Raw genomic sequence first — 13138 nt, 5'->3', positions numbered from 1 at the left:
GCTTCCTCAGACAGCCATTTTGCTTTCTTGCATTTCTTTTTCTTTGGGATTTTATTTATGTATTTATTTATTTATGGATGCATGGATGGATGGATGGAACTTCTATGCCGCCCCATTCGCCAAAGCCTCGGGGCAGCTCACAATCATAAATAAATAACATAATATAAAACAATATAATTTAACAGTATAAATTAAGTCGACCTGGCCAAAGAATAAAATAAATAAATAATATTAACAATTAAATAAATAAAAAGGTCTTCACCTGGCGCCGAAAAACAAATAACGACTGTGCCAGGCGGACCTCTCTGAAGAGCGCATTCCATAGACTGGGCGCCACCGCAGAGAAAGCCCTCCTCCGAGTACTTACCCTCCAAATTTTCTTCACGGAGGGTTCCCGGAATATTGTGATGCTGAATGGTTTGCCTTGGATTCGAACTTGGGACTCCATTTCTTCTGAGGGATTCTTGCCTGCAGTAGTATACCTGATGGTCATCTGAATTAAATTCACCCATTCCTGTCCATTTTAGTTCACTGATTCCTAAGATGTCAATGTTCAGTCTTGTCGTCTCGTTTGACCACATCCAGTTTGCCTTATTCATGGATCTTACATTCCAGGTTCCTATGGAATATAGATCTTTGCAGCATCGGACTGTCCTTTCACCACCAGATACATCTGCAACTGAGTGTCCTTTCGGCTTTGACCCAGTCACTTCATTCTTTCTGGCACTAGTGGTACTAGCCCTCCGCTCTTCCCCAGTAGCATATTGGACACCTTCCGACCTGAGGGGCTCATCTTCCGTCATCATATCTTTTTGCCTTTTGGTACTGTCCATGGGTTTTTCATGGCAAAGATACTGGAGTGGGTTGCTATTTCCTTCTCCAGTGGATCACGTTTTGTCAGAGCTCTCTGCTATGAACTGTTCGTCTTGGGTGACCCTGCACAGCATAGCTCATAGCTTCATTGCGCTACGCAAGACCCTTCGCCACAACAAGGCAGTGATCCATGAAGGAGCACCCCCTCTTACTCAACCTTTAACTAAGCTAAAAAGCCCAAACATTTTAGTCTTTCTCTATAAGGGAGGTGCTCCAGTCTCTTGATTATTTTAGTTGTCTTTTTCGGCACCTTTCAGTTCTAAGATGAGCAGATGGCCTGTAACAGTTATGTGAGAAGTAAGGGCATACATTCAAGTCACACTGAACAGTTAGGTGCAATTAACATATGCCCTATGTGCTCCAAACATTTTAGATAATCACGGGAGCTTTCACTGTCAAGCCCAGCTAAAGTTCTGGATGTCTTTCTCTGCCTTTTTCTGTTCCAAGCACTTGGTGCTTGTAATGTTGTATTACGGAATTGCCAATAAGTGTTTTGTTCATTTGAAGAAGAAATGAAGCTGGTGATACTACAGCTACACTGTTATTAAAAAGAGACCAAAAGAAGTGGGGGAAGGGAGATGGAAAGATAGTCTATTTCCTTTTATGAGACTACTGGATGCTAGAGCTTCTTCTGAACTCACATCCATGATATGAAGCTGGTAGTTTTCATTTTCCATTCTGCAGACACCTTAAGGGATATTACTGCTTTAAACTAGGAGGAAATGACCCTAGTATAACTGTTTTAAAGGCAACCAACAGAGCAAAATTTTGAATCCTGTTACACTGTAGGTGAGGGGGCTATATGTACTTCTTCTGGGATAAGGTTTGTAATAAGATGTGCAACAGGAAAAAAAGTCAAAGATACAGAAGCAATAATTTATACATCACTGTCTATTGAAAATTCGCTCACCGTCACTGGCAATAACCATCCTAAACAAATATATGTATGCAGTATTTTATGATCCAAAAACAGTTAAACAGAAGCAGTTAAATGAACCAAGAACAAATTTCCTCTGGCATTTTTAAAGGAACAATTAGCATGAGTTAATTATAGAAGGGTCTGAAGTAACCTTTAAGAAAACCCATACCTGCTTCTGCAGCATTTCCACTTGCCAGAGTTCCATTTTCTTGCTGAGCTACCAGATTTTTCAGTATTATTTGTGTAGCCCCCAGTCTTGGCAATGTAACATGTGTAAGAAATGGCAAATTGTTTTTCTTGGCAAATGCCTGACTGGTTTCTCTTCTTTTTCTAAGAAAACCACCTTCTGGAAATAGTACAATCCACTTGCGGTCACGGCTCCTGTAATATTTTTCTAGATGTTCCTGGAGAAGCACAAGCTGCCGGTCACGGTAAGCTTTTCCCTAAAATGGAAATGAAAATGGGGATACCTAAGTGAAAAAAAATTAGAAGAACCTCTATTTACAAAAAGCCAGTCACTTAAATGCTTTTTCAAAGAAAATTCCCAAGCACAATAGTTTTAGTTGGTATTAATTTTAGGGCTTGGGAAAAAAAACTTTTAATTTCTATGAAAATGACTGTTATCTAAGCATCTTCGTGGCACTACAAAGGACTCCTTTCCACAAAGTGTTCGGGCCAGAAGTGACCAATACAATACTCCTGGAAAGCATTTATATACATGACCACTTAATGCAAAAACTTCTGTGTGATCCTGGAAAGAGGTGGGCACCTTGTGGTCCTCCAAATGCTCCAGCCTATACTTTCTAGCAGCCCAAGCCTGCATAGCCAATGCTAAGGGATCACTGAGGCTAAAGGCCAAAATATCTTTAAGAAAGATTCAGAAAAATTACAAAGGGCCTGGAGAACGGCAACAAAGACGATCCAGGTTTGGAACCACTGCCCTATGAGGAGAGACTGAGAAAACTGGGCATGTTCAGCCTTGAGAAAAGAAAACCGAGGGGAGACATTATATCCCTATATAAATACCTCAAAGGCTGTCACAAAGAAGGTGGTCAAGATCTCTTCTCACTGATCCCAGATACAGAATAATCAATTCAAGTTGTGACAACTCAGATATCTAGTCTATCATGAAAAGCTTCCTCACTGTCAGAGCAATACAACAGTGGAACCAGCTGCCTGGAGAGGCGGTGGGCTCTCCCACACTAGAGACATTCAAAAAGAAACTGGAAAACCATCTGAGTGGGATGGTGTAACATGGTGTCCTACAACAGCAGGGGGTTGGACTCAATGGCCTTCATAGCCCCTTCCAACTCTACTATTCAATGATTCTATGATCTAGAGGGTGATATGTTACCCATTAAGTTTAGGCTGTCTCCTCACAACAACAAGGTCCCTCCCTTACTAAAGGACATGGATACACATTAACTTCAGAGAGTAAAGAAATTGGTTGGTTTGTTCAGATAACTTAATCTCAGGAGAATGATAATGAGGTCAATGTCCATAATTTCTTACAGACAGTAAGGTATATATCATATGAGTCACATAACCTTTTTCTTCATAGACAGTAATGTATAATGATACCTCTTCTGTTGAGTAACTTGGCAATAATCTCAGATCTAGCAACTTTAGCAAAATTTTTGGATGTTGGATCCAAAGGACAGTTTCCAATACTGCTGCTTGTCCTTCACTCTGTCTCTCGTATGTGCAAGTCCAAATGCTAACACAATAGAGATCAATTCCAGGAACAAGCTGAAAAGCTCATTTCTAGAACAAGCCAGGCCAACACAGCTCCTATACAGACTATTTAATACCAACACAGCATTTTTTAAGAGAGAAACTTTGTATTTATTCTTTTTTAAAAAATAATCAACTTTATTCATCATTTTATATTCACATCATTCCAATCCCCACTTAATCAAAATTTGCAGCATTCTGATCATTTCAGGATGCCAAACATTCTAAGCTTCTCTGGCTCCAATTAACAGTATTAAAAAACAAGCAGTGTCTACTATGCAGACACTATAATGCCAAGCGATGAGTTGGTGTTATGAGAAGAAGCCTCAGGTGTGCATGTTTTTTCATCTCCAACTTTTGCATGAAAGATTAGAAGTTACTGTCCAAATCCAACAAACCATCGTATGCAGCAAACTGAGATTGGAAGAGTCTGAGCACGGTGTGAAAGAGGAGGTGGGAATGTGTGAGCCAGAGGCTCATGCCTGCTCATAACAACAAACCATGGTGTTAGAATTAGCTATTGGAAAGTTTTCCACAACCCTCTCTCCTAAGCACTCCCACTCTCTTTTATCTTCTATGACTAAGTACTAAGGTTCACTGTGAAAATATTTTAGACATTATGACTAACTACTGTAGCAAATTACGCATGTGTATTCCCAAAAAGCAAAATATGCCACAAACATATTATTAACCATTACCTGTCTTATAAAGAAATCTCCATGAATTAGAGATACAATTCCAAAGTTTGTATATTTAAAAATATGATCCATCAGCCACATCATCTGACGAACAACCTGAGAAAGTTCAGATAAGAACTTGTCAGTGTATTCTGCATTCAAAGAAAAACAATTTCAGAAAAAAGGTGCTGTATTTAACATGGTGTATGTGTGTGCAAACACATTTTACAAGCCCTTATGAGAAAGTGAGCAGAAATCAATTTTCCATTCTAAGTAGAAGACTGAATATTCTCATGTCCAAATGTTACCATTAAAAGTCTATTAGCTTTCAGTAAGGGGTTATTTGCAGAACCATTATTTCCCTGAATACTATTTCTTTCCTGTATCTGTTCTCTTTGAAACATCTGCCCTTTGTGTAGAGTTGAATTCAACCAAAACCTTCCCTCCTCCTCTCCCTTTAAGATAGATTCTTACTCCATCCTCAAGGGGCTCCTCCTGCTTGAGGGCTAGATGGTAGGAACATCAGACACTTCTAAATTGGTCTGCTCATTTCACCTGCCATCTCCTGACAACATCAAGGAACTCCCTCCTCATCTCCCCTGAACCACAGCCTTGCAATGTCTCCCTACTTTTCCAAGGCAGGTCAGTTCCCATACCCCAATGATGGTGAACCTTTTAGAGACAGAGTACCCAAACTGCAACCCAAAACCCACTTATTTATCGCAAAGTGCCAACACTGCAATAAAACCTGAATATTGAGGTTTTAGTTTATTAAAAACAACTCACAGCCAGTCCAAGCAATCTCTCTCTCTCTCTCTCAATCCTTGGCAGCACACTGACCGGCCATGAGAAAGTTCGGACAAGTCGTGACTAATGAGTCACAGCTTGTGACATAATTGCCTGGTGCTGCTACTCCTTTACGAGCATGCGCATGGCCCCTAAGTGTGGTGTTATCTGATGCTTGGCTGCTGGGGCGATGCTGGGGCGACTTGGTTCACATGCTGACAGAGAGGGCGCTGTGTGCCCGCTGTGGCATGCATGCCATAGGTTCGCCACCACTGCGCCACCCTGTCTGACAATCTTCAAGAGGTAAACTTGAAACTGCAACTGAAATTAACAAATACAATATAGTACTGTATACATCATGATATTCCCTCTGTTATAGATCTAGGTAAACAGACAGGTCTTTAGAACCGCTTGAATGATGGAATCTGATGAACATCAGATCAACTGGAACAGAATTCCACAAGCAGGGAGCCACCACTAAGAAGAGCCTATCCCTGCTGCCCACAGCCTAATTGCTTATACAGACGGGAACAGAAGCAAACCATCCAATATTGATCTTAGAATGCAGACAAGTTGGTGCAGTAAAGTTTGTCCTTAGCATAACTTAGACCCAAACTTTTTAGGGCTTTAAAAGATGAATATCCAGCATTTAAAATTGGACATGGGATAAAAGTGGCAGCCAGTGTCACTGGTCTTCTACACAGGCATGCACGCATTCCAGTTGCTTACAACCAAGAGCTTCCATATTTTGTACTACCTGAAGCTTCCCGAACATCTATGGACTGCTGAAGAATGATCAACTCTCTTCAGACAAAGTTGCAGTTACCATACCTGCCTAAGCTGGTAAAAAGCACTACTGGACACTGCTGCCATCTGAACTTCCTCAGTTACCATGGTGTCCAAGAGAACTCTAGCCCTGTGTTGTTGGTTCCCCAGAATTTTTAAAAATGGACTGATAGCACGAATATGATTTTAGAGTGTTGCACTAGAAGAAATAATTAAATACTAAATCAGATGCTCCTGATTTTAACAGTAAATTTGTCTTAAGTCTCAGGAGTAAAGATCACAATTCCCAAACAAACCTCTCACTATCACATTTTATCATTTATATGTAGAAGTAAGATATATGAACATTTTATAATGAACGGCTAGAGCCACTCACTGTGTATTATTTGGCAGCCATTGCCTCCAATATTTGCAAAAGCGTTTTCCCACTTGAATGTCCACTGCTTTGCTTTCTGGCCAACATCTGCTATGCAACTTTAACTTAAACAACTCTGCTAACAAGGAGGAAAAATGGTCTGTTTTGTTGTTGTTGTTGCATCTTCCCAAGAATTGTTTGGCTCTTGGACCACCTGAACTTTTTTAAACATTTCTAGATCTGCAATCACCTGTGCTATTTGTGTGTTCTCCTTCTCAAATCTAGTCATCTGTAGGTTGTGAGTAAGCTGTAGGGGAAAAGTGTGACTAAAATGTTGCTGATGTGGATTTGTGCCTTGCGGTGGGTTAGAGGTGAGGGTGGGGAACTCTGCTGTTATTCTACATCTCCTCTCCTCTCTCACAGAATTTCCAAGAGGACCTACCCAGTATATACATACAAAAATAGCATACCGTGCCTTTGTCCTGAAGGCACATCATTAGAGTGCAAACATCTCCTGTTGCTTGATGGTTCACTAGCATCACAGCTTCATCTTCTGATATTGTTTTGACATCATCTCCCCATTCTATGACTATTTAGAGAGAGAGAGAGAGAACTTAAAATCACATATTTCAAGTAACAAGCCAATTGCCATTAGAAGCCATTTTAAATTGGTATATAAAGTTAAATTTGAACTAAGCAAAGTTATTTCCTTTATCATGACAGAATCAGGCTTGTTTTTCAGCAATATATCTCATATATATTCAAGAGACGTTTTAGCAAACTATATTACTTTGTATTTTTAAAAGAACAAGCAAGGATTTCCCCTCACGACACTGCATCATAGCTGTTAAACTCAGAGATTGCAGGATGCATATAAACTATTAGATTTAACAGGTTAATAGTCAGCTTGAAATTTAACAATATTTTTATTACTTAATTTATATAATATACAGGGAACCATGATCTCAACATTGGAGAGATAAGAAAAAAGCAGGTTGCTTACCTGTAACTGATGTTCTTCGAGTGGCCATCTGTGCAGTCACACATATGGGTACTGCGCCTGCGCAGTGCCTGTGGCTGGAAGATTGACAGCTAACGGTTTTTGGCGGGAAGCTCCGCTCCCCCTCCCCCCGTGGCCTATAAAGAGCGGAGCGTCCGCCATTTTGTTCAGTCTTTGCGACCGAACGTATGCTATCTTATTGAAAAAACTTTGTTTGTTTGTTTGTTTTGATGTTGGTACCATGAAAAAGGGCATAGTCGGTACCGAAAGATGCATTCACTCACCGACACCGAGCGGTCGATGCATCCACTCACTGACACCGAGCGGGGCCGGCGGGTGGGATGTGTGACTGCACAGATGGCCACTCGAAGAACATCAGTTACAGGTAAGCAACCTGCTTTTCTTCGTCGTGGCCTCTGTGCATCACACATATGGGCAGATTAACAAGCTTACCATAAAGGAGGAGGGAAGGTGTCCTCATTGAAGAACGGAGGAGAGAACAGCTCTACCGAAGGAGCAATCCCATTGAGCTCGAACATCGAGACGGTAGTGCCAGGCGAAGGTGCAAGGGTTAGTCCAAGTAGCGGCTCGGCAGATGTCATCAATCGGGACCCCGGATGCGAATGCAGACGAGGTTGCAACAGCTCTAGCAGAATGGCCTCGAGGAACTGAAGGCAGTTCGAGCTTAGCTAATTGATAGCATAAGACTATAGTGCGGACTATCCACTTAGAAAGTCTCTGCGGAGTGACTGGATCGCCCTGATCCCTAGCAGAATATTTGATGAATAGTTTATTGGATCGTCGAATAGACTCCGTTCGCGATCGGTAGAAGGCTAAGCAACGGCGAACATCGAGTGAATGCAAAGATCTTTCCAATGGAGTCGACAGTGACGGAAAAAAGGCAGGCAGCACAATGTCTTGTCCCGTATGGAAAGGTGTAGACACTTTAGGCAAAAAAGACGGGTCGAGGCATAAAACGACCTTCTCCCTGTGAAAATTTAAATAAGGAGGGTCTATGCGAAGAGCGCAAAGTTCACTGGCCCTCCGGGCTGAAGTGACAGCTACAAGAAACGCCGTCTTCCGAGAGACCAATTGAAGATCCACCGTCGCCAACGTTTCAAAGGGGACCTTCATAAGGGCCTGCAGAACTACAGAGAGGCTCCATGTGGGCATAACCGGTCTAACTGATGGGTAAAGATTATACAGTCCCTTCAAAAATCTTTTGAGGATAGGATGAGAAAACAGAGGTGATCCGTCGACTAAGCCACGGTAGTAGGCTATTGCAGCTGTATACACTTTAATGGACGACGGCTTCAGTCCGGAATGGTGCAATTCCAGGAGGAACTGAAGAATCTGTTGAATGGATGAGAGGAATGGAGAGAACGAACGCGACTCGGCAAAGGCGGAAAAACGTTTCCATTTAGCCTTATATGACTTCCTTGTGGACGGCTTTAAGGCAGAGTCGATGATCTGCTGAATATCAGGGTGCAAAAATGTCGGATTCGGATTCGATGGGTCTTGTCTCGAACCGGATAGTACAGAGAGACCAGAGAGGGGGGAAGCACCCGAGTGATTGGGTTCGACAATCGGATCTGAGGTGGTCGAAGTCATCGTCGGTACCGACAGATTAGTAGAAGCTGTCAGATTCATAACTTTCGAAACCGTCGTCGGCACCGATGGAACGTCAATCATCGAATTCGCCACGCTGTTAGGTTCAATGAGAGCAAATCTGGGTGGCAAAGTGTGCCGTCCACCTGTGTTATAAGATATGGGATGGAAGATGAAGAAATTCCCCACAAGAGATGCCAAGTGGTTTCGCAAACCATGCTTGACGTGGCCACCAAGGAGCAACTAGTATCCCCGATGCTCGGTCCTGCACTATCTTTGCTATGACCCTCATCAGAAGAGGGATCGGAGGGGAAGGCATAGAAGTTCATATTGTTCCAAGGGATCATGAATGTGTCCCCTAGGGATGCGTGTCCGATTCCCGCTCTCGAACAGTAAGCCTCGCACACCCTGTTCTGTTGGGTAGCGAATAAGTCCACGACAGGAAACCCCCAGCACCGGAAAAGGTGGCTGCGCGTACGGGGATCCAGTTCCCACTCGTGAGAGGTGAACATGTGCCTGCTGAGAAGATCCGCCTGCACATTGTCTACACCAGCTAGATGAACAGCCATCAGCGTGATGTGCCTCCGGATGCACCAGTCCCTAATTTTCATAGAAAGCCTGGCTAGAGTCGGTGACTTTGTTCCCCCTTGCTTGTTCAGATAAAAGACGGTAGCTATATTGTCCGAAGTTATCTGAACGATCTGATGATGAAGGATGTCCTCGAAAGAGCGCAGGGCTTTGAAAACTGCCAGTAGTTCTAGGAAGTTGATATGATTTGTGGATTCTAGATGATTCCACGTACTCTGGGTAGATGGGCCGGAGCATATCGCTCCCCATCCTAGAAGAGACGCGTTGGTGCCAAGCGTTTTCGTAGGAGGTCGCGCCCTGAAGGGGACTCCTATCATAAGATTGGTCTGTTCCAACCACCAACGCAGAGAGTGAAGCACGGAAGTTGGGATCCGAATCAGTCTCGACTGCGGATTTCTTTGAGGATGGTACACCTTGTTGAAAAAGAGTTGCAGTGGGCGAAGCCGAAGCCTGGCATGTGGTACTATGGCAACTGAGGAAGCCATATGCCCCAGGATCCTCTGGATAGACCTCGCTGGGACTGTTCCCTCTCGTCGGATTTGATGGATGTGGCGAGCAAGAGTCTGTTGTCTGTCCTGAGGGAGGAAGGCTTTTTCCAACGTCGAATCCAAGCGGGCTCCAATGAAGGTGAGCGTCTCTGTCGGGAGAAGAGAAGATTTCTCGGTATTAATACGTAGGCCTAGGATATTGAGCAAGGCACAAGTTGTATGGATGGCCACAAGGAGTCCTTCTCTGGACTGCTACACCAACAGCCAGTCATCGAGGTACGGATAAATTTGTATGCCCTGGAGGTGTAGGAAGGCACAGACAGGAGCCATGCACTTGGTAAAAACCCTCGGAGCCGTAGCCAGTCCAAAAGGCAAAACTGTAAACTCATAAAGTTGGTTTGCAACCGCAAAACGAAGGAAATGCTTGTAACTTGGGTGAATTGAAATATGGAAGTAGGCGTCCTTCAAGTCCAATGAGGCGAACCAATCCTCTCTCCTTAGCAATGGCAAAATGTTTTGAAGGGTAGTCATACGAAACTTTTTTGGTACAATAAACTTATTTAAGTTCCATAAGTCCAAAATTGGACGTAGACCACCATCCCGCTTAGGGACCGTGAAGTATCTGGAATAGAATCCGTGGAGTCCATCAGATGGGAATACTCGACAAATCGCTCCTTTACGAAGAAGTTGATGTATTTCGTTGAGCAGTACCAGTGAACATGAAGTGGACTGGATAGGACTCGACGGAGGAACAATGTCGAATTCTATTCGATAGCCATGTTGAACGATGGACAATACCCACCCATCAGATGTGATGGACTCCCAAATGGAGAGTCGGCTTCGAAGCCAATCCCCAGATGAGAGTGGGGTGGGTATTGGTGGAGCGTGAGGAATGGTTTGCCAGTCCCGTCAACGTTGCCTCCGATCATTGAAATGACGGTGGCCTTGTTGGAAGCATTGTTGGGGCTGAGGACGGCGGCGCTGCTGTTGCTGTTGCTGGTGGTCTTGTGGCTGCTGCCTCGGTTGATATGATTGCCTGTAGGATGGACGATTCCAGGACCACTTACGTCTGGCATGGGACTGTATCTCCATCCTGCGTGCCATCATCCTCGATTCATGCAGCTTCTTGAGCTTGTGGTCGGCGCGAGAATGGAAAAGCCCGGATCCATCGAAAGGCATTTCCTCGATCCGGCACTTGGTTTCTTCCGGAAAATTACAATTCCAAAGCCATGCATGCCTTCGGAGAGAAACGGCACCGACCAAGGCCCGTGAGTCAGTATCCACGTGGTGCCTCGCCGTGGATAACTGCTGCACCACGACCTGCATGGCTTCCTTAATCAGGACCTTCGCGAGGTCACCCTGGTGGTCCAGGAGGGTGGAGGCGACATTGTGCAGGCACTGCATAATAAAGTATTGATACCTCGCCAACGTTGCCTCGTAATTTGATATACGGAGCCCCAGGCCTGAAGCAGCGTAGACTCACCTAGCCAGGGAGTCTATTTTTCGGCCCTCTTTAGCCCTCGGTGCCGTGTGCCCTCTTGCCTCTCTGCCCTGCGAGGATTCAACAACCGCAGAGTTCGGTTTGGGATGTCGGAGGAGGAAGGGGATGTCCTCCTCCCAAACCCTGTACATCGACTCATATCTCCTGGACATCGGCCGAGGATGTGATGGCAGGTCCCAGGGCTGCGTCATCGCCTGCCGCAAGGTGGTTATGAGCGGCAGGACGATGGATGTCGATTGCTCCCCACAGACAACATTGTAGAACTTGTCCGTCGTCGGTCCCAGGTGCTGGGCAGCGTCGATGTCCAGGGACTGGACAAGTCTAGACATCAGCTCTGAGAAGGAGACGTGGGACTCATCAGGCGACGCAGGACCCTGGGATGTCACAGCGACGTCCGGAGAGGTTGAGTCGACCTCCGAGTCGGCCGAATTGGCACCGTAGTAGGGTAGGGCCGAAGATGACGACTCCGCCGGGGAGAAGGAGCGGCTGCTTCCACCCTGTGGGGATCGAGGTGACACCCACCTCGGATCCAATGAGCGCGGTTGGTCACGGGATGGAGGAGAGGATCGTGCCCTGGGAGCAGGGTAGTACCCTACGGAGAGCGGATCACCCCAAGTATGGTATTAGGGGCGATGCCAGCTCTCCGGACGTTGCTCTACAGAGCGGCTCCTCCGGCTCCCCAGTGGGGACAGTCCAATGTCCGCTTCCATTGTGACCGTGGGCATGGGTGTCGGTGACCTCGTCCTAGGAGGGGAGTCCTGGATTTCCCCATCGGATATTGAACCCCGTAGAGTTGGAAGGGGTGCAGGCGGGAGGTCAACCACACGGCAGGGAGACCCTTGAGGGGTAACCCGCATAGCCTCCTGGAAGACTGGTTCGGCGGAGTCAGTACCGTAAGCGCCACCAGTACCGAGGGGCCCATCGGTTCTGAGTCCCGATGTCAGGGATGGTCCGGACGGTCTGAATTCCTGGGTTTCTTGGGAGGCTTGGAGACCTTCTCCTTCCTGGCCTTTTTATGGCCTGCCGACTTCTCAGATTCGGCATGCTTCCACTTTTCATGCTCCTTTTTAGGTGAAGCAGAGGGAGCCACCGAAGCAGACGCACCTTCATCCGAAGGCCGTGAGAGTGGGGCCACAGAAGCGGAGCCAGGTTTTGGGACGGCAACAAGCGGGTCTGATTGCATCAGAGTCCGATCCCAAAGGAGTCTCCAGAGGCGGTTTTCGCGGTTCTTCCTGGCCTGCTTGGAGAAGGCCAGGCAATGCGCATATGTATCCGTCTTATGCCCCTCTCCCAGGCAGAGGAGGCATAGGTCATGTGGGTCAGTTGGTGCCATTTTTGACCCGCAGTCCGCACATTTGCGGAAAGCCGCTCGCTGCGCCATCGCAGAAGAAGAAGAGAGGGATAGTGCAGAGGGTAAGTGTGTGTGTGTGTGTGTGTGTGTGTGTGTATATTAGATAGATAGATCGAAAGAAAAAATGATAAGAGAAAAACTACGAGGAACAATGAACTGGGGCAAGGAGAAGAAAAAACTGGGAAAGAAGGACAATCGAGAGCAAGGTAACAGTTGAAGCGAAAGTCGAAAGCGGCACGAGGCACAGCGAACGGCGGTCGCAAAGACTGAACAAAATGGCGGACACTCCGCTCTTTATAGGCCACAGGGGGGAGGGGGAGCGGAGCTTCCCGCCAAAAACTGTTAGCTGTCAATCTTCCGGCCACAGGCACTGCGCAGGCGCAGTACCCATATGTGTGATGCACAGAGGCCACAACGAAGAACAACGAAGAAAATATGAAGGGAATATTTCATGCAAAGATGGGCATGATAA

At 45.6% G+C, this 13138-nt stretch overlaps 1 protein-coding gene across 1 annotated transcript; it reads right to left on the bottom strand.

The window, feature by feature from the left end:
• Window positions 1–943: 943 nt before the first annotated feature.
• On the bottom strand, window positions 944–6723 carry LPGAT1 (lysophosphatidylglycerol acyltransferase 1; the record flags this gene model as incomplete). The annotated part of the gene is made up of 3 exons (XM_044449629.1): window positions 944–2235; window positions 4225–4320; window positions 6601–6723. Coding segments are annotated over 3 exons (537 nt in total), but the record flags the coding sequence as incomplete, so codon positions are not given.
• Window positions 6724–13138: the final 6415 nt, after the last annotated feature.

The sequence above is a fragment of the Varanus komodoensis genome, unplaced genomic scaffold (genome assembly GCF_004798865.1).
Source record: "Varanus komodoensis strain SLA01 unplaced genomic scaffold, ASM479886v1 scaffold1, whole genome shotgun sequence".
In the NCBI taxonomy this organism is placed as follows: Eukaryota; Metazoa; Chordata; class Lepidosauria; order Squamata; family Varanidae; genus Varanus; species Varanus komodoensis.
Note: the sequence above shows the minus strand (reverse complement) of the source record. Positions and strands in the feature narration are given on the sequence as shown.